Source organism: Petaurus breviceps, unplaced genomic scaffold (assembly GCF_028583685.1).
Source record: "Petaurus breviceps papuanus isolate PSGF00001 unplaced genomic scaffold, PetGlider_PUasm1.0 90740, whole genome shotgun sequence".
In the NCBI taxonomy this organism is placed as follows: Eukaryota; Metazoa; Chordata; class Mammalia; order Diprotodontia; family Petauridae; genus Petaurus; species Petaurus breviceps.
Window position 1 is genome coordinate 216350 of NW_027187330.1, and position 22203 is coordinate 238552.

At 39.7% G+C, this 22203-nt stretch overlaps 1 protein-coding gene and 1 non-coding gene across 7 annotated transcripts in view; one reads left to right on the top strand and one right to left on the bottom strand.

Annotated features, from left to right (window-relative positions):
• Nucleotides 1-2422: 2422 nt before the first annotated feature.
• ALDH18A1 (aldehyde dehydrogenase 18 family member A1) overlaps nt 2423-22203 on the bottom strand; it is a 63633-nt gene continuing 43852 nt past the window's right edge. For all 6 annotated transcript variants that reach the window (XM_069067087.1, XM_069067088.1, XM_069067084.1 and 3 more), the window contains 7 exons: nt 17069-17289; nt 13933-14070; nt 11524-11719; nt 11310-11431; nt 8285-8471; nt 7040-7135; nt 2423-3428 (listed from right to left, as the gene is read on the bottom strand). In XM_069067087.1, coding sequence (XP_068923188.1) covers nt 3247-3428; nt 7040-7135; nt 8285-8471; nt 11310-11431; nt 11524-11719; nt 13933-14070; nt 17069-17289 — 1142 coding nt within the window. In that variant the 3' untranslated portion in view covers nt 2423-3246. The remainder of the gene's footprint in view (nt 3429-7039; nt 7136-8284; nt 8472-11309; nt 11432-11523; nt 11720-13932; nt 14071-17068; nt 17290-22203) is intronic.
• LOC138145613 (U6 spliceosomal RNA) lies at nt 9653-9759 on the top strand. Its single transcript, XR_011164266.1, has one exon. It is a non-coding gene; the product is annotated as a U6 spliceosomal RNA (small nuclear RNA).

A 22203-nucleotide genomic window follows, 5' to 3' on the forward strand; every position in this document is an offset into this window, starting at 1 on the left:
TGGTATTTCTTTCAGTGCCCTTTTTAAAAACTTCTCTTGGCTGGATAACTAACTCAATGGGGGCAATACGGTGGCCTCTTACCTTGAATTTCCATTCCTTGTTACCCAATTTTGTTATAGTTTTCCCAGTCCAAAAACCATTCTTTTTAGACTGCAATTCATTCTCACTGCTGTCTACTCTTAACCATTTCACTCACCTGTAGCATTGATCACTAATTTGATTTTTTTTTGCAAAAATATCTTAATATATTTTAGTGTCTATAGCACTTGCAATGAGCCTCATTTCCTTTGAGGCCTTAACACTTCAATGTTATCAGAGGACTCTGTTACATTTTTGTATTCGTTACCAATTATTTTTCCTTCTATACATGTTTTTATCCACTGAATCATTCGAAAATCTGTTCTGGGCATGCTTCTAGCGTTCTTCTCCTCTACCACAAGTTCCATGATGGAATGGCTACTTGCCCCTTCAAGTTCCCCTAATTTCTATGTCAACTCTTTGCAGAATGGTAGTTCTGCATGTTGCTTCCTCCACCTCTTGAAGGGTAAAATTCTCTTTTCAGTGAGCCACACATTCATCAGTTGGTCTGCTTTTGGCTTCAAAAGAACTCTAGCAGATTCTGCAGTTAAACGTCTCTATCACCACAAAAACCTGTTTCCATGCCAGATTTGGGATCTCTTTCCCAAACTCCTATCAAAGTGATGTGGCATACTCAACGTTGCTTCTATTTATTGTTCCTTTGATCCTCACCCAGATGCTCTCCACCCACTATGCTTTCATGAATATAATAGTTTATGCCATTCCACTACTTTTAATCTGATTCCTTTTGAAAACAGCAGATTCTTCCATAGTCATCATCCAATTAAGTTCCACCAGGTCAAATATACATTCTTGTATTAAGAACTCACTCTTATTACTGACACGTTGCTATTTGCATAGACGTTTATGGCATCGGTTACTGCTAGTTCTTAGTGTAACTTTCCCATAATTGGAGCTCTTCTGCTTTTCTTCCTTTCTTGTACCTACCTTCCTCTTTGACAGTAATGTCAGATATGAATAGATATGTACTGGGCAGAATGTTGCATTTTTATTCATTTTGTTAAATATTACTCAATTACATTTTACTCTGGCACAGGCTGCACTGGGGGCCATGTCTGACAAGCTCAGTAGGTCTACACAGGCCATTTTCTCCCTCCTTCTCCCTTTTTCAGTTTCATTCCCTTTCAATTACATTTTCTAGGCTCCAGTCAAACCTGTTTTAACCAGCCCAATTTGCAAGATGCTTGCCACCCACTTCTTCCTGGCCAGGAGCCCATCAGTCTGACATTGTAACCCATGGTAGAGAAACATACCACTGATTCAGTCATCCTCAACATAGGTAACTATTCACTTCCTGAAGTCACTGTTCTCTTCTGATCCCCCCTCCCCCCCTCCCCAATCTTCAACAAGGTGTAATACTAAAAATTTTAAACGTCTCTCAAGTCTTTATTTTGTTTGGGACTTTGTATTCCTTGGCAAAACTTTCTTCTGGGCTGTATCACTTGTTCCCTTGTGAAGCACCATAAGTGAATGGTGTTCATCAGATTTCTCTTTCACATCCCAGATATGTGCCCAGAAAATGACATTAAATTACATTTATAAAGCACTTTCCTCACAAGCCATACAAATATGTTAGTTTGACATATTTGAAAACTGAGGCTCTGAGGAATTAAGGAGCTTGCACACGGTCACAAAGCTAAAATGTCAAAGGCAAACCTTGAATCCAGATCTTACTGACTCCAAGGCTGGCCTCCTACCCACTGAGCCACATTCTCTCGTAACTTTTACTCAGCAGAGGTACCTGCAGAAAAACAAACATACATTTTGCAAGTCATTACAAAGCTCTTTTTGCTTTCCATACTGGCAAGACTCACAATTCTCTGCCTACTTTAAAGTGGCTCTGTTAACCCTCGTTGCCAGAGTTTGCCTTAAACTGAATTTGAATTCTCAGCACCTAATAAATTGCCTTGATGCACAGATACATTGATCAGAATCATTCACTTATCTCCAAGATACCTCCCCCATTTGACATTTAACAATGTCCAATTACGAAGTTCTATACTTGGTGTACTCTATACTCTAAAGAAGAGAAAATAGGTTTTGATAATGGCACAATAGGCTTTTAAAAAACATTTTTGTGGTTGTTCTTGTTGGGCTAGTTTATTTCAAATGAAAACATAGGGTCCCTTTTGGGTAGCTCTTACGAAATGCTCCCACATGACAGGAACAGAAAAGTGTTCAATGTGTTTTCAAGCTGGGTGAAAAAAAGACATGTGAGAAGATTCCAAAGCAAAGGCCTACTTTAAGTCAAGCAGATAAGGGAATGAAAATGAAAAGTAGAGTAATAACTAGGCAAGACAGAAAATGTTCATCACACAGACATCTTTTGGTAAGAACTTTATTTCTGAAAAAGGGAAAAAATTTAAAGTATTAAAATATTCCTTTAGTTATTTCTTTTGGGGAGGAGCAGAGAATAGGAGGGATGATGAACAATTCATATAAAATTCTTGAACACACTTGGTGCAAAAACTGCTTCCCTCCACCATAGTGGGGATATCTACTCCTAAATGTTACAACTTGCAGTTTCCCTACTGGACTTAACAAAATAAATCACTTGTAATTAATGCAGAACCTTCTTGGTCAAAGGTGAATAAGCAAGTATCTGGAATATTCATTTGACAAATAAATACAAAAAAAAAATTTTCACAGCCTCAATAATTCAGTCAATTTTAATCTAATTTTTCTAATGAAATGCTAAAGAGAAACAAGTCTTTAGAGAGTACCAAATATTTCCTCTTTATGGTAAAATCATGATAATGTCTGGAATGAAATTTTAAAAAACTATCAGGTACATCAGGATACGGTACTGGAAAAAATGTCCAAAAGGAGTCTTTACCTCACTGAGGCGATAAGAAGAGGAAACCAACTGTCCGCTTTCTTCTCCAAGGCTCACCAGCACCATTTTGCATTATTTAAAGGAAATGAATTTGGGAAGGAGAAGGTACTATCTGCGGCAACTGTACTTTCTAACTGGCAACCTAAAGTATGTGGATCAGCTGATACATCTTGTCTTCTACTGCACAGGCCAAAACAACCCAAAAAGCTTCCAGATGTACCTCAAAACAGCAAAAATCACCAAAGTTCTGTCTCATCACCAGAGTTTTAACAGATCTTGGAACATGTCCCCTGTGTCTCTGTCCATGCTCTCAGTTGGTGTTTCTTTGAGGGATAGGAAGGTTTTCATGAAGATACTTCAAAGTTCCATTTTCTGAGAAGTCAGATACAACATGGTCCTGTCCTCTAAGAAGCCACTTAGTAGTGAGTAATCCTTCAAGACCTACTGGTCCCCTGGCATGGATTCGAGAAGTGCTGATTCCTACTTCTGCTCCTGAAAAAAAATTTTAAATACCACTTAATGAATGAGCCCTTTAAGCTTTCATGAATGACCTACCTGCTCTAACCAGATCTGTCTATCTAACATCTCTCGAGAACACGCCCTCATTCATTCCCATTTCCATACTTTTGCTGAGATTGTTTCCCTCATCTCACTTCTACACTGAATCAGTTCCTCCTAAACATCCTTGCAGGCAGGTCCTGCTGAACTCTGACTTGTTTATCACTTTCTCTGATCGTTCCAACTCCAACACTCATTAAATGCCTCTGTGTACATAGCCTTATGCTAGGTACAAGGGAAAACATAACGTTTAGATAGGGCATAGTCCCTGCCTTCACTGACCTTACGTAATAGTAGGGAGACATGGACAACACATGAACAACAACACATACTAATCCATGCTAGGTGTCAAGTATGAGGATGGAAGCTTTGTGGAGATGATTTTTTTTAAATAACATTTATTTATTTATTTATTAAGCAATGGGATTACAGGGAAAGATATTGAGATCAATTTGAGATAAGCAATTTGCAAAACCAGTGAGATACTTAGGATACACAAATATTTTGATCAATTAAAATAATGGGTCTGGATTTCCGGAGGGATGTTAGGGCTGGAGTCATCTACATAAAGGTGTTAGCTGAAGCCATAAGAGTGAATAAGATTACCAAGGGAGAAAGAGTAGCGAGAGAATAGGGCTGAAGGCAGAACTTTGGGAAACACATCTTTATGGAAAAAAAGAGAACCAAGAAGAAGATAGACACACCAAAATATTCACAGCAGCATTTTCTGTGGTACCAAAGAACTGGAAACAAACCCATCAACTGAGGAATAGCTAAACAAACAGCGGTACATGGATACAATAGAATATAACTGTGCTGTACGAAATGTGAACATGAAGAATACAGAGAAGCACTGGAAGAATTACATGCACTGATGTAAAGTGAAGTGACAAGAACCAGGAAAACAATATACACAAAGACTACAAAAAAATGTAAATGGAAAGAACCACCACCACCAATTAAAACTTAATGCTACAAAACTGTCATGACTAAACCTGGCCTATGAGCAGCCACCCTGCCTCATTCCTTTGTACATTGTGGGAACATGTATATAATATCCTTTCTTCTCCTATCTCTCCTTCAAATGCTAAACTGTCAGATCTCCAGAAAACAAAATCTTATTACAAGCTCTGAATGGCAGCATTCCTAATAACTCTCTCCTTTTTGTTCTTCCTTTTAAAAAGAATTTCTTAAAAGCTTAAATTGAACAGCCATGTAGCTCATTAGCTTTGATCAGCAACATGCCTGTACTTAAGTCCACATAAGGGAACAGACCAGCTGTGCCTTGTCCATTGCAACCATAATTGTTCTCTGTTCCTTCTCTTCCCTTCACTTTCCTCTTCTGTGGTGGCCAGTTATTCAGCATTTGCTCCTTAGGATCTGTTTTTTTTTTTTTTTACTTTGTATTATTTCATATGGTTTTTTCCAGATTTTTTTATATGCCTCGTACTTATTGATCTTAATTGCATGATAACATGTCATGACATTGATGTACCACAATTTACTTAAACATTTCCCCCAGTGGAACACAGAGATTGCTTCCAGGTTTTATTTTGTCTGTTTTTTTCTTTTTGCAATTACAAATAATGCCGTTATAAAAATCTCAGTACAAGTGTTTTTTTGTTGTTTTGATAACATTTTTGGATATACTCACAAGAAGATTTAAACTAAAAGGTATGTAGATTAAAAGGTGATACTTCTGCAAATGTTTAATAAGGGTCACCAGATTAATTTCCAAAAAGATTATACAAATTTGCAATTTTACCAGCAGTTAAAGAAGTATACTTGTTTTTCCACAATTCTACCAGCACTAAGTTTTGCTTGTTTAAAATATTTTTGTAAATTTGATGTGTGTGTGGTAGTATTTTCATTTCTATCTTTTCAACTAGTTATTAACCATCTGACAATGTTCTGTTTAAATCCCTGACCATTTATCCATTGTAGATTTGAAGTAACCTTTGGGAATTCTTCGAAGTTCCTTAATGTATTTCAAATGTCAAGTTATTAATCTCTTATGTTGGGGAGGAGGTATCCAGAGCTGTGATTTCACTTATGCAACTTTTACATGGTCTTACAGATTAGGGGATTTGTCTAGAGTCACAAAACCGATTTATGTCAGAGGAAGATTTGAACCCAGATCTTCTTGCATCCAAGACCAGCTTGTTTCTCTTTCTGCCATGCTACCTGTTTATTATACTGCCACAGATATTTTCACCCAAATCTGTTATTTTTCTTTTAGTTATATTATTTTGCCTTATAGATTCTACTACCGTGTTTCCCCGATAATAAGACACTGTCTTATTAATTTTTTTGGACAGAAAAACACCAGAGGGCTTATTTTCAGGGGAGGGCTTATTTTAATGAACATTGACAGCAATTTTAATAAACAGGTAAATGTGAACAAAAAAATGTACCTTCATTCAATAAGCAAATCACTGGGGAAGAACAGGATGACGCGCTCACTGCTGCAGCTCTGACTGGATGCAGCTCGGAGCGCAGCGTGCGTTTCATGGGGGGGGGGACGGTGCATACAGAGGGTACCATAATGTAGCGTGTAGCGCACCTTCACTACAGTAGCAATCTCAATAGGGCTTATTTTAGAGGAATCTTACACAGTAAGGGGAGGGCTTATTTTCGGGATAGGCCTTATTATCGGGGAAATACGGTATAATGAAATAAATAATAAAGATGTCTACCTTGCCTCCAAATAATTCTAACTGTTGAACAGAAAACAAAAATCATCTTCCCTCCACAACTGAGATGAAGCCACTCTCCTGCTATAATTCACTGAGCTATGTGGTTTAAGGTATAGGTCTAAATCCATTTCTTGTTAAAACTGTCAACCAATTTTCCCAAAATTTGTTAAATAATGTATACTTTCCCCAGGTTTTACATTCTATATGCTTATCAAACACTACTTTCAAAATGCATTTGCTAGGTGATTTGGCATAGATGTTCTGCTCCATAGCTCTCATTCTCTATTTTTGACCCATTTCCTAGTAGCTGGTGCTGTTTCAAAGCTTAGAAGGCAAAACCCCTTTCATCAGCCTTTTCCCCTGGCACACCCTTTGATGATATCCAGGTCCATTTGTTTCTCCCTAAAAACTGCATTATTTGATCTAGTTTATACAGAAGTCCCTCAAAATTGATTGGTGCTGCATTTTTACTCTATTAATCCAATCCTTCCATGAACATTTCACATCTCTCCAACTACTTAAGGTCTTTGTTTCTGTTATCATGGCTTTATAGCTGTCCTGTCCCTGGGTAGACTAATTCCAATCCCCCCAAAATGTCAGACTGTCCAATTCCAAATCAAGTAGAAGCTGCAATCTTTTCATCTCTTTTGCTACTCTTCTCCTTCCATTTTCTCATTCTATTCAGTGACCCTTCCCTACTGGGTCAGTTGATCAAGACTTCTTCCCACTGGCAGGTACACATCCTCCCTCTCCTCCAGTACATCCCCTCATTGCCAAACAGTGATTTACAATCACTAAATTGTTTTAAGCTCGATTCTATCCCCTACTTCCTAAAAACAGTTTCCCTACCAAGCCCAAAGCGGTAGCCATCCGAGAAACGGGTGCTGGCATTCCAGAACACACAAGCACTGTCCACATGCTGAAGGAAGAATTCTGCTGTTTTCTCTGCCGGAGAAAAAGAATAATCAGTCAAGACTGGGTTCACCACAAAATCATCCAATTCAGCACAATGGCCAATTCAGACTTAAGGGCAACTGAAACAAAGTACCCCCAGTGAGCTGTTGGTGGCCTACAGGTGTCACAGAATATGCAAGGGCTAAGAAAAACTGGCTTTTCTGAACTACAGCAACCACAGCATTTCTCTGGGCCTCGTACAGGCCTCATGGAGGGCTGGACAATCATTCTCTGGCACACCTCAGCAAACTCAGTTCTTCCCAGGGGGAGCTAGGCCACAGCCCTCTTCATGAGAAAGGGGTGCTGACCTTCCAAAGAGCTAAAGCTTCCCTGGCAGGTAGTTACCTATGAGAAGGGCTACAACTAAGGGGAGGATGGGCCAGTGTGGGTGGGAGCATCATATGCATACAAGCCTGTGGGGACCATGCCTCAGAGCCTCCACCACTTCTTTTGACAAGATGTACACCATGCTTTGGGGTTGCTGGGTTATTTCTTTTCTACTTTGGGAGGCTGAGGAGGTAGGAAGCAGACCTGTGTCTTCACTGATCTAGACTGGAAAGTTTGAATGAGGAAACACCTTTGAACAATGCAAAAAGGTACCTGCTGTGAAACTTACGAGTTGTGGAAAGTGGCCTGGAGGCACTGAGAGGTTATACAAGTCCAACATCCAGGGTCCAAGGGTCTGTATGTGTTAAGGAGGCCACACTTGAACCCAGGTCCTTCTTAATTAATCAGACTAGTTCTCTGCTCACCATGCTATTCTCCTTCTAGTATCACTGATACCATTTTAAATTAGGAAAATAACACGTAGAGAATGAAACAAGGGGCATATGAGAGAACTAAAACTGAGGCTTCAAGTGTCTTTGAAAATAAAGACATTTCAGAAATAATAATAATCTGACATTTATATGGTATAATATAAAAAGTTACAATTTTCAAAGCATTTTTTACATATTGCCTAATAGTTGAGTAACTATCATCAAAAAGGCTCTATCATCTACTGGCACAACCACAGGAACTCCTCATGACAGCCACGAAGGGATAAGGATGGGAAGGAACCAACTGCGGCCAAGTGAAACGGCTGGACCTCCGGATGGTCATCCATTAGCCAAATACCCTTTAAGCCGACTTCATACTGACCGTTTTCTGTAACAATGACATCTGTGTGGGAGCTGCCATATTTGTGGATATGGTCAATGGCTTCCTGTACATTGTCCACCACTTCAATACAACATTCCAGGTCTCCGTACTCTGTCCGCAGAGATTTAACCTCAGAAGGGCTGAAAGTCAAATAGGAAGCAAACTTGGGACCTGCGTGGATTTTCACCTAAGCAAAAGAAAATACAGAGGGTAACAAAAAAAAAAAAAAAAAAAAAAGGAAGCCCACATTTTCTCTCTTAGATCTAAACCTAAGATATCCCAGTAATTCTCCACTCACGTAATTAGGCCACCAAAGCATACTTCTATCTAGAGTTAACTTCTAGTCCTTGAGGATGTGCTGACAGACCAAAGACCAAATTCTTTTCTCCTAAAGCAAAAGGTTCTAAGAGACCAGGGAGCAAGAACAACAAATATATTAAGGATGCAGGATTTGGGGTAAAAGTTGATAAATACTAAATGTCTATTCCACAAGCATTTATAAATGGACGTGGCCTCAATGCTACTTAAATTCTTCTAATCTAGCAGAATTTTTGCTAAATGAATACTTAGCTAAAAATCACAATTCTTCACTAACATTGTTTTCTCCTTCTATTTTTTTTTAAATTTTGAAATACCAAAAAAGGAGCATTTTCATCATAACAGGAAGATTGCATATGAAACTAGAAATCTGTACTTCATATTGCTTTTTTTCTAAGTTTACATTTTCAAAACTGTCCTGTTCATCTGTGCTTCCTTTTTTTTTGTGGGGGGGGAGGGGGTTAAATTTTTTTTTTTAGATTTTTCTTTTTGCTTTTTGTTGGGCAGAAGGTAGGGCAATTGGGGTTAAGTGACTTGCCCAAGGTCACACAGCTAGTTTTGTGTTAAGTGTCTGAGGCTGGATTTGAACTCAGGTCCTCCTGACTCCAGGGCCGGTGCTCTTTTCAACTGCGCCACCTAGCTGTCCCATCTGTGCTTCCTTCTGAATCTCCTTCTGTATGTTAAAAAGTGTCAACAGGCTATTTTTGGGTGACATCACTACTGCTAATCCCTCTTCCCCACACCAAATACGTACTAATTAAAGAATGAGCGAAAGAAAAAATCCTGTAGTGAAGAAAACATATCTCACAGTGACTATATTCAAAACTGTATGTTTATATCTACATTCTGAGCCCATCATTTCTCTGTCAAGAGTTGAGTAACACACTCATCACAAAGTCCTCGGGGGCTGATCAGTAATTAAGCCTTCCAAATTGTTTCTTTCACAATATGGTGTTTATTTATAAAACAAAATCATTGACTTTGTGATGTCTTCTGAGATGAGTGGAAACAATCCAGGTATGGGAAAACCTGAGTTAAAATCACTATGCGGTGCTTACTTTGGCAGCACATATACTAAAATTGGAACATTATAGAGAAGATTAGCATGGCCCCTGCACAAGGATGACATGCAAATTCGTGAAGCGTTCCATATTTTTGGGGTGGCCAGGTGGTGTAGTAAGTAAGAGCGCCGGCCCCGGAGTCGGGAGACCCGGGATCGGTTCTGGCCTTAGATACTTAACATCCATACAAAATAATTGGCCATGTAATCTTGAGTAAGTTACTTAACCCCAATTGCTTTAAAAAAATAAAAATAAAAAATAAAATCACTATGCGATAGTTGGAGAGGATATGGGAAAAATAAGACAGTTGAAGGGGATGGGGGAAAAATGAGACATTAATGCACTGTTGGTGGAATTGTGAACTGATTAAACCATTCTATAGAGCAATCTGGAACTATGCCCAAAGGGCTATAAAATCATTCATACCCTTTGACATAGCAATACCACTACTAGGTCTATATCCCAAAAAGAGATTAAAAAACAAAAAGGAAAAGGACCTATATGTACAAAAATATTTTTAGCAGTTCTCTTCTGGGGGTAAAGAATTAGAAATTGAGAGAATGCCCATCAATTGGGGAATGGCTGAACAGGTTGTGGTATGTAATTACGATGGAATGCTACTCTGCTATAAGAAATCATGAGTAAGATGCTCTCAGAAAAACCTGGAAAGACTGACATGGACTCATACAAAGTGACATGTACTGTATACAAAGTAACAGCAATACGGCAAGATGATCAGCTGTGAATGGCTTAGCTATTCCCAACAATACAATGCTCTGAGACAACTCTGCAAGACTTGGGATGAAAAACGCTCTCCATACCCAGAGAAAGAACTGATGGTGTTGGAAGACAGACTGAAGCATACTTTTTTTTTTAAACTTTATTTTCCTTGAGTTTTTCTGTCTGTTTTCTTTCACAACATGACTATTATGGATGGATATGTTTTGCATGACTACACATATATCACCTATATGGAATTGCTTGCCTTCTCAATGGGGGGGGAGGAAGAGGAAGGGAGAGAATTTGAAACTCAAAGTTTTAAAAACAAATGTTAAAAATTGTTTTTACATTGTAACTGGGGGAAAATTAAATACTAAATAAAATAAAATCACCATGATAAAATACAGCCTCTTATTTTTGGCTGGTCTATTTGAGATCTCTATAAATATTAAAGCAATGTAATGTATTCAAACTTCAGGGATTGTGACCTAACACCAGAACTTGCACATAATGAATGCTAATATGCTGATTGATGGGTTCTACTACAGGATCTGTGTGCCTACAGGCATGAGCTCAAATACAAACACACCCACATTCAATTTGCAGATTTCTCTCTTTTGGAACCAGGTTATTTTGCATGACTGATGTATAGAGAAGGAATACAACAGGTAAGATACCACTCTTTATGCCTTCGCCATAAACCTTGGTTCCTCCTTTTCCAGCAATAGACTAGAAAGTAAGAGTCTTAAACCTAAGGGTAAAGATACTCACAAATCTACATTCCCTTCTTCATTGCTCCTCAAATTCACTGGTAAAACAGAGTACCTGTTACCTTGGAAGTTACAGGAAAAGCAATCCCAGTGATCCTCAGCCTAACCATTCTATGCTTATGACAACCTAATGTAAGGACATACTGATGATCTCACCTGTTCTACCCTCAGCATGTCAATGATCTGGTCAAACAATGGAGTTCTCAGCAGATCTCGATGGATTAGCAGAGTTTCCAGTGCATTACAAGCAGCTGGATATTCACACTTAGAGTCTCTCACTGAAAGGAAAAGAAAAGACAGGTGTTGAAATTAAGAGTACTGAGAGGGAAAAAAATTCTCAATAAAATGAAGTCTAACCTCTTCATCTTACCTAGTCTGGTGACTTTATCAACACTAGCCTCACTGTCTACATACATGTGGCAGATCCCTTCACTGTGACCCATCACTGGTATTCCTTTGGCAGCTTTCTGAATGTCTCTGACCAGCTGAGAGGAGCCACGTGGAATGATCAGGTCAATCAGCTTGTCTAGACGGCAAAGGTCCTCAACGTCTTCTCTAGTATTCACCTGTGAGGACCGGGGAAGGAAACCTAGTCAGTTGTCTCTACATACCCTGTTCACCAAATACAACGTAAATGCCTAATGGTAAGGCAGCATTTCAGAAAAGATGATACCACTTGATCTTTAGGAATCTAAACCTTCACAAAAGAATAACAACAGCTAATTGTACATGGGCAAAGGCAGAAGTATCAGCTGGCTCCCTTCTCAGAGTTCTAGTTCTCCTCTCTGCAGCTTCTGAGACCCTCCAACACCTTTCCTCCTTCCCCCCATGGCTTCCATGACTGAGTTTTCAGTTCTCCTTTTACTGGTCTGACCATTCCTTCTCAGTCCACTTTTCCAAGTCATTTTCCTACACCCACTACTGAGCACGGACATCCCCAAAGCTCTATCCCAGCCTTGTCTTTTCTCTCTACACCCTGTCTTCAATGATCTCATCACATCTCACAAATCAAGCATCATCCTATGTAAATGACTCTCAGACTTCTCTCCTAAATTCCATTCCCACGTGGACAACTGCATTTTCCATAAAATTATTGCTTCTCCAAACCTTCCTATTTCAGGCACTGACGTGTACAAGGCACTAGGAACATAAACATGAAAGATAAAACAGTGTTTTCCCTTACGAAAAATGTTCTTCAATTTTGCTGGACTGGTGGTGGTGGTGAGAAAAGATGTACACAACCAAGAAAATACAAAATTTATACAAAGCAGTTTCAAGAAGAAAGTGCTAGAAATTCCTGGGAGCTGGAGGAAAGCCTCCTGTCCTCAGTGGCCTCTGTGCCAGGCTCTCAAGGAAGCTCAGAATGCCAAATATAGGCGTCCCTGAGGCAGCCACTCCTCAGTGGGTGACAGAGTGCTACCCGTGGGGAAGATGGAGAAGGCCAGTGCAAAGCAAATGCTGGGAAGGGAGGAGTGCTAGGAGTGGCAGACAGGAGCTGACTGGGCAGGACTTTCAATGCCACCCATGGTCACACAACTAGTAATAAATCCTAGGATCATAAGATTTGGAGAATTAAGTAGCAGTCTTTACCTAGAGCCCACAAACTTGGTTTTTTTGAACACCCTGATAACCATAGTTCAATATAATTGCAAAATATTTAAAAACATTATTCTGAGAGAGGGAACCTGGCAAGGGGGTCCAGAACACAAAAAGGCTACGAAATCCAAGCTTTGAGGGAGCTTAAGTATCACTTAGTGATGGGATTCTAGCCTAACCCCATCATTTGACAGCTGAGGAAACAGGCCCAAGGCCACAATAGTCAGGGGGCTGACCCAAGATTCAAACCCAGGGCTACTATACCATGCTGACATTATTATTCTCACTAAAAGATGAGGAAGCTGAGACCAGGTCCTATAGCATCAGCATTACCAGGCAATGGGGAAAGGAGTCAGAGTTGGGCCTGGTAAGTGGAGGCCTCAAGAGCGCTGCATCCACTGTTGCCCTTGCCTCCATGCTCTTCAGGAGGCCAAACCCCAGGCAACAGCCCTACCCCCTCTCATGCTCCATCATCTCCTCTCATCTCGGTCCCTTCCATCTAGGAGCCCCTCAAGTCCCATATCCCATAAACCTTTCTAGATTGTCCCAGTTCTCCACAATCACTTCCTCTTCTTATATAGCATGGCACGTATTGCCCATAGCACAATCTTAGCAGTGGCCCAGTATAAAATCACTGCACATGGACTCAGGAAGACCTGAGTTCAAAACCCCCCTCAGCACTTTATTTGCTGTATGACTCTGGGCAAGTCACTCAACCTCTCTACCTCAGTCCGAATTTTCTCATGTTTAAAATGAAGACAATCATAGTGCCTTGCAGGTCTGTTGTGAGGATCAAATGACACGAAGTTTGTACTGAGCTTTGTAAAACCTTAAAGTGCTATTAAATACTAGTTGTAAAAATTCTTTTAGTATAGCATGTGTTATTTTAAAGTTGCTTTTATATATATATATATATATATATATATATATATATATATATATATATCCCATCTACTTAATTAGATTATTAACCCCTTGAAGGAAAGAAAGATCCTAAACCCTGTGTATCCTTGGGGTCTAGCAAAATCTCTCCACGCGTGAAATCCGTATATCACTCAGTCAAGTTTGGTTTGAAGAAATAAAGTCTAGCTCCATGTGTGCCTAACCATCATGACTCTAATTCATCTCTAATACAACCAAGATTTTCTTTCTGTTGTTCCTTAATTCATTCCTGCATACCTACCAGCTGCACTGCATCCCTGACCCCATGGAGGGAGAGGGCCTCCTGAGTTAGATGATGCAGAATTCGGTTGCTGTGGGCTGCCTCTTTTCCTCCTTTGAGAAGCAAACCATTGCCACTTGCAATAGCCAAGGCTGCCACCTAAAGATCAAAGGAGAGACAGATGGGACAAAAAGCTCAATATTATCCAAGTAAACCGAAACAAGAATTCCCAAAGATCTTCCTTTGTGTAAACAGTAACCTTCCTAGCATCACACCCCACAACCAGGAGAGCTGAGAGGACAAACCATCAAAGGTTACATCCCAACACAAATGACTAACTTGTAGCTTTGTGATACAGCTTTATGAGTGGTGCAGAGCCACCTAGATACATGTTTTTATGAATCTCATCTGTCAGTTTAATATGAATACATGGAGAAGAAAGGAGGGAACATGCCAGCCCCTGGACAGCTAGAGTATCATTTCTTAGCTCACACTGTGGAAATTGAAAGATTCCCTAGGCTAGACTTAAGGGTTAGCCATTCTGCTTAATGTTTTAATGACACTGGCCACAAAGATGTTCAAGAGGAAGTAGTGTATTGCAAGGGTGTCCAAAACTTCGTGACCTGATGGCTTTATGAACACCTCAAGATGAAGAATCACTTGTTGTGGTAGCTCAGTGTAAGGACAAGGACTTTGCCAAAAAATTCTCTAAATGGCTCACAGAGAATTCCTACAGCTTCTATAGAATAACTTGTTACCTGGGTAGAAAATAGCTCAGATACTTAATGGACCATGCAGTGACCCAAGCAGAGACTTAGGACCACAGTCAGGACTTCAACTAGCAGAGGGCACGTGTTCTTTGGCAGGATGAGGCAGAAGTGTGGATTTTACTGCAACTATTTAAAGAATCTAAGGAGTTTATGATAGATCCATGGATGAACTCAGCTTTCCCCAGGCAAAAACAATGTGAAGGACAAAGAAAAGAAAAGAAAATATACATAATGACTACAATGTAGAACCACACACAAACAAAAAATGAATGTTACAAAATTACACAGCACAGGCATGACTCCAAAGAAGAGATAGGAGAAGACAACTTCATTCTATTGCTTTGCAACTGGGGGAAGTCCATGAGAGTGGTACACGGCTTATATTTTTACACTCTTTCAACATACTCATCAGTTTGGGTGATTTTTCTTTCTTTCTTCTTAAAGTATTTTTTGGTATATGTCACAGCTCTCTTGGAGGGAGCAAGACGAGGTATTCTGAGGAAAATTTTGGTGATGTTAAAAAAATCAATAAAAACTTATTAAAACAAAACCAAACCAGGAGTGGAGGAAACTCAAGATATCTGAGGAAGTGGTAAGAGAAAACAGAACTGTACTTAATGAATAGGAATCCCCAGATCCAGTTGAGCTACTGCTTTTGAGCCATTGCTGGTGACCTTTTAAAGATCTCAGAGCAGAGAAGAGCTGCCAAAGGACCAGAAGAGGAAATACCCCAATCGTAGAAAAGGGAAGTGAGTGAAATCTGGAAAGCAAAGGCTAGTGAGTCTGACTTCTATTCCAGCAATGTTTAAGTGCACAATATTAAAGGGATGGTTTGTGAGCAGATAAAAAGGGAAACAGTTGATAAAAGAGAACATGGCTTCATCAAAACTGATTACACCACATCAGCCTCATTTCCTTTTCTGACAGAACAACCAGACTGGTAAATCAAGGAATGCTATAAAAGTAGATTTAGTGTTTATAAAACCATTTGATGAAAGATCTTATGCTATCTCTGTAACACGGAGAGATCTGGGCTAGATGGTAATCAAATTAGATGGATTCAGAACAAGCTAAATGATCATCTCTAAAGAAGACTCATTAACGGGTCAATGTCAATTTGGAGGGCTGGTCTTTAGTGGAACGCCTCAGGGATTTGTGCTTGGTCCTGTGCCATTAACATTTTTATCAGTCACTTAGATTTGCCAAGTTAGCACATTTTATACAAAACTGGAAGGGACAGCTAACATGCCAGACAACAGCTTAAGATTGAAAACTAACTTGGCAAGCTAGAAAAATTGACCACACCTAATAAAATCAAAGGTAAAGTCATATACTTGGATGCAAAAATTCAACTTCACAAGTATAGAACAGCAAGGTGTAGCTATACAAACAAAAACCATGAAGAAAGTGCGAGAATTTTAATGAGAAATGGAAAAAAAAAATAAGGTTAAAGCTATCCTAGACCTTATTAAGAGGAAGAGTAACCAGAACAAAAAAAATGGCAGTTCCCCAGGACTCTACTTTCACTGGACCACATTTGGAGAACTAGGTTCATTCTGGGCACCACATTTTAAGGACATAGACCGACTGAAGAAAATTTTGGCTGATTAAAAGAACTGGAAATAGAACCTGGAAAAGAAATATTTGGGGGCTGAGAGTAGTAGAGGCATCATACTAATCTTTACCATCTAAAGGGCAGGCTGTCACACAGAAAAGGAATTCCACCTGACCCCCAAGGACAATGGTTAGAAGTTTCAGGGGAAGAGTTAGGCATGATGTCAGGGAAAACTTCCTAACCATTTAAGTGCCCTAATGTAGCTCAAGTAGTCCAGGACGGTAATGGACTCCATCTCACGGGAAGTCGTCAGCAATAGCTACCTGGATGGTCACTTATCAAGAATACTATTGAGAGGATATTAGTGAGATACTATGGCTACACTAGATAATCTGATATTCCTGCCATCTCAGGAATTCTAGGAAATACCATTAGGAATGTCAGCTGTGGGATGCTGTGGGATGTTGGACTACTGCGGATGTTCTTTTATCTCATAGAAATTAAGCTCCTTTTTGCTATCTTGTGGCTGGAATACTTACACAAGAGTTGCTATCAGTCTGCTGGGCTGTGCAATAGACTTTCCCTGGAGGGCTTAAGCTAACAGAAGCAGAGTATGCCTTTAAGATTATTTGGACCTTCCTGGAGTTAATGTCTCTACTATTTGGGTTCCATGAACACTACTGACAACCACTATGACACTGAAATCTAATCGAGTAAGCCCAGAATCCACTTTTTTCATCCATTTATTGAAGCTCTTTTAAACATAAATTCTATGTCTAGTTAGGCATCTTGTGTTACAAATCCCAGCAAACAGGGTGTCACTGCTACATACCTGGGGAAGACAGTCAGGGCGGGATTCAAAAATCACCAAAAGGACTCCAATTGGAACAGTAACTTGCTCTAGTTCCAAATCTTTTGCAATTCTTGTCCTGCGCAAGACACGCCCAACACTGTCCTGGGAGGAAGCAGCAATCTGACGTAATCCAATAGCCAAACTATTCAATTTAGATGTAGACAAGCTCAATCGTTTCAGCAGGGGGGATGCTAGTCTCCCTGGAATAAGAGAAGAGTAAGTATGAACGGTTAATAATCAACTGGCAAACTTTCGGGTAGAGTATTTCTAACCACAAACTAAAATTTATTAACAATTAATTATAGAATGTGAAAATTTACAGCTCTACAATTTAATTAGTTTTACGTAAGTCAATTTTGTTTCCCTGTGTGATTTTAGTATTGCCAAGGCATGGAGAGGGTGGGAAACCCTTTTGCCTTTGCTAATTTTGCTTTTCTGTTGTCACAGACAGATCCGCTGGAAGGACCCAAGGCATCTATTTGATTTATTCAATATCCCATTCAACCCGGTGATATGTCAGGATCCCACTTTCCATTGCTTCTGAGCAGCCATCAAATAAAAACAATAAAAAAAATCAAAATCCCAGCCATTCTATGACAGTTTTTTAATTTTTTAAGTTAATTTAGTTATGTTAGCAATACAACTTAGAATTCACACCTATTCAATTCTTTCAGTAATTTAGTATTTCTAGAATGTGACAGGTTTAAGAACATACTTCAGCTGAAGAAATAAAAATTAAGTTGTTAATGGGGCAGAGCATGTATTGAGGTACTGTAAAATTTAATTAAGATGGAATTTCTGACCTCTGGGAGCTTTCAGACTCATGGGACAGTAAGACACAGAAGCAGATAATACAATACATAGCCAGTGCTTTAGAGAGGGCAAAATCAAACACTGCAGGATGCCATGGGGCACAGCAGTTGGCAACACACACTGAATATCAAAGAAACGTTCATGAATGAGGTGGCCTGCCCTCATCTCTGACTTAGGTTTTTAGGGTCAAGTAGGAATCAAAGAGTCAGGAAGAGAAAGGACAACATCCTAGACATAGGGAAGAGCACAAAAAGAACATATTCAAAGAATTACAAAACACCCAGTGTCAGAAAGAGCACAGGGGTCATCTAGGTCAATCTATACATGAACAAGGTTCCCCCAGACAAGGCACCAGACAGACTTCTTTTTTAAGACCTCCAGTGGTGCTGGGGGAATCATCCTTCCCAAGGCACCATGTTTGCTGAGTTCCAAGGATCATGAAAATTTTCCTGACATTAAGCTTCAATTGGCTTCTTTGGAAAGTCTACCCATTGCTCCTGGTTCTGACCTCCAGCTGTGAATGATCAGGAGATGGAAGCTGGCTAGAATACAGAATAAATAAGGGGGGGAGGGATTGTAAAATAAGACAAAGCTGGAAAAGAAATGAGCCATCCCTCAAGCTCAGTACCAAGAAAGAAAAATCAATACATAAAATACTTCTGATTTGGGTGTAAAGGGAACCTGAAGATCAGAGTGAAAACATTTCATTGTTCTGAAAACATGAAAGTAGAAGGGTTGCATGAGGCTCTGGGCTTGGTCATTTTACTACTACAATCATATCACTTGAATGCCTACATCTGAGGCTCCTCATTTATAAAATGAGGGGTTACATTAGAGACCTAAGATCCATGCCAGCCACAAACCTATGATCCCATGAAAATTATGGTATCTGTTTGTGAAAGCAAAAATATAAACAACTCGGTAATTCTTCTTTGCAAAACAATTTTCAATGAAAAGGAGAGTATATTTTGCAAAAAATCATAATAAAAATGTTTCCACTATAATGGAAGGTTAAGAGTGGACTTTACTGAAAGCTTTATTCTCTCTTCTTTTAATATTAAATCCTATCCTATTTGCTGACTTATTCTGAATCAGTACAACTGTAGGTAAATATGCTTATTAAAGTAAATAATGCTGGCCAATACATATATAAAATAGAATCCCAGGTCTCCTGCTTATATACAGCTAATGCTGTTTTCACTGGAGAAGATGAAAAAGCCTCGATAAGACACACCATACACACCCACGGAGAAAGGATAACTCTACTTTAGTGCTCAGCTAGGTCTGCAGCTGCACTGAAAGGTTCATAAAGCACATTCTTTCCAACTCCACCAGTGCAGGTTATGTTGCAGTGACACCTGCTGGTTACCGAGAGCACTGCGCTTTCAAACACTGTGGAGACAGCGTGAGACAGGAGCTGGCCACCCACAATCTCTGCTCCATAGAAGACACCCACAAACTTGGTAAGTTTAAGATTATGTTTCCTACTCAATTCTATCGCTTACCCTATACTTTTTCTTAGGGAATATTTTAAAACTTCAAATTTTAAAACATTTGACAAGATGAATTCTGATTAAAACCTAAGAAAATTAAAGGCAGGAATGTGAAGAATAAATAACAGTAGCTGGTGTCTCAATCACATTTTCAAGTCCAAAAATACTAACAATGACTACACTTCCCTTAGATTGCCATTAATAACCTTAATTTGTTGAATCTCTAACTTTAAGTCACGGTTTTGCCTGATGCATTTTCTGCTTGAACAGGAAAGGTGTAATTATTCTAAGCTGCCATGATGTACGCAGACCAGAACATCCAAAGCTGATTTAAGTGTAGTGTGGTCCAGCCCGTCTGGGCTCTCTATGACACTTTCCTGAAGAAGCCTTCTGCTGCACCTGTAGGACGGAGAGGGGACATCCCCTTCCAAAGTTTATACCCCCAATTTGTAACTTTGCCCCTCTCATTAGCCCTGTCCTGTCTCCTACAGAAAGCACAGCAGGATACAATATCCAGAATACATACCAGGGATTTTCTTCAAAATTCAAAAGTTTCTTCCAAGTTGGCCCTGTTCCACTCCCCTTAGAATCTAGCTGTCTCCTCCTCTAGTCCTGCTCCTTGGGGTTCCCATCCTTTCTTACTATCTTCCCCTACCATCCATCCGCTCCAGCCAAAGGTCTGTCTTCATGTCAGTTAGTCAACATGTATTGCTTGCTATGTGCTAGGCATTGTGCTAAGCAATGGAGATACAAGGAAAAAGCAAAACCAATCTTTGCCCTCCAGGAGCTTACATTCTAATGGGAGGAAACAAGTACATACAAGTTGCATATAGACTAGATGGAAGACAGCCTTAAAGGGGAAGGCACCAGCCGCAGACAGGAACAGGCGAGGTCTCCTGGAAGAGGAAGCCAGGGATTCCCAGAAGCAGGAATTAGGAGAGAGCATTTCAGTCACAGAGGACAGCCACTGCAAAGGCATGGAAAAAGGAGATGAAGCTGTGTCTGAAGAACAGCTAGGATGGCTGGAGTGAAGAATACATGGAAGGGAGTGGTGTTAAAAGATTGGAAAGATAGGAAAGGACCACACTGTGCAGAGCTTTAAATGCTAAACAGAGGAAATTCTATTTGGTCTAGGGGCAATAAGAGAAAAAGAAAAGAAGGAAAGGGAAAGATATATCCAACTGAATGAAGAACAGCAAGGAGAGATAAGATTTTCTTTAAATGAGCATTGCAAAGAAACAAAAGAAAACAAGAGAAGAGGAAAGATGAGATCTCTTAAGGAAAAGTGGAGACATCAAGGGAATGTTTTGTACAAAAATGGGCGTGATAAAAGACAAATAATGTAGGGACTTAACAGAAGCAGAAGAGATTAAGAGAACTTAACATCACTGATAATCACAATGCTGTGGTTGCTGATCTAGAGCCAGACATCCTGGAGGATGAAGTCAAGTGGGCCCTAGAAAGCTGCTAACAATAAGATGAATGGAGGTGATGGAATTACAGCTGATCTATTTAAAAGCCTACAAGACTATGCCGTTAATAAGCTAGCCTACCGGAAGACTCAACAGTGGCCACTGGATTGGAAAAGGTCAGTTTACAGATCCTAAAGAAGAGAAATGCCAAGAACATTCAAATTACCAAACAGGGGCTCTCATTTCACACGTCAGCAGATTATGCTTAAGACCTTGCAACCTAGGCTTCAAAGACATGTGAACTGACAAGTACTGTAAGAATAGGCTGGTTTTCAAAGAGTCGCTGGACTATGGAGAAAACAAGGGAGTTCCAGAAAAATATCTATTTCTCTTTCATTGGCTACACTAAAGCCTTTGACTGTGTAGATTATAACAAAACGTGGTGAGTCCTTAAAGAGATGGGAGTACCAATCATCTTACCTGTCTCCTTAGGAACCTGTATGTGGGCCAAGAAGCAGGTTAGAAACGAACATGAAACAACTGACTGGTTTAAGATTAAACATCAGGTGAAATATCATTATGTGAATATATATATAAACATCATGTGAAGTGCCAGGCTGAACTGAAACCAAAGCTGGAAGTTGGGTAGGGCTACTGGGCAAAATATCAACAATTGTAGATACACAGATACCACTACTCCGATGGCAGAAAGTGAAGAGGAATTAAGAAGTCTTTTGATGAGAGTGAAAAAGAAGAGTATAAAAGCTGACTTGAAGCTTAACAACTGAAATAACTAAGATCTTGCCAAATGGTCCCATCACTTCCTGGCAAACAGAGAAAAAATGGAAGCAGTGTCAGATTTTATATTCTTAGGCGCCAAGATCACTGCAGATTACAAACTGCAGCCACAAAATTAAAAGACATTTGCTCCTTGGAAGGAAAACTGACAAATCTGGTTATTGTTCAGTTGTGCCTGACTCTTTGTGACCCCACTTGGGGTTTTCTAGGCAAAGATACTAGAGTGGTTTGTCATTTTTTTTCTCCAGCCCAATTTACAGATGAGGAAACAAAGACAAACAGGGTTAAGTGACTTGCTCAGGGTCACATAACTAGTAAGTGTCTGAGGCCGGATTTGAACTTGGTCTTCCTGACTGGCCCAGAGTTCTATCCACTGTGCCATCCAGTTGCCGTAATAGCAAATCTGGACAGCATACTAAAAAGCAGAGATATTGCCTTGCCAACGAAGGTCCGTTGTAGTCAAAATTATGGCTTTTTCAGTAGCACAATGTATACCGTGTTTCCCCGATAATAAGACCCATCCCGAAAATAAGCCCTTCCCTTACTGTGTAAGATTCCTCTAAAATAAGCCCTCCCCCGAAAATAAGCCCTATTGAGA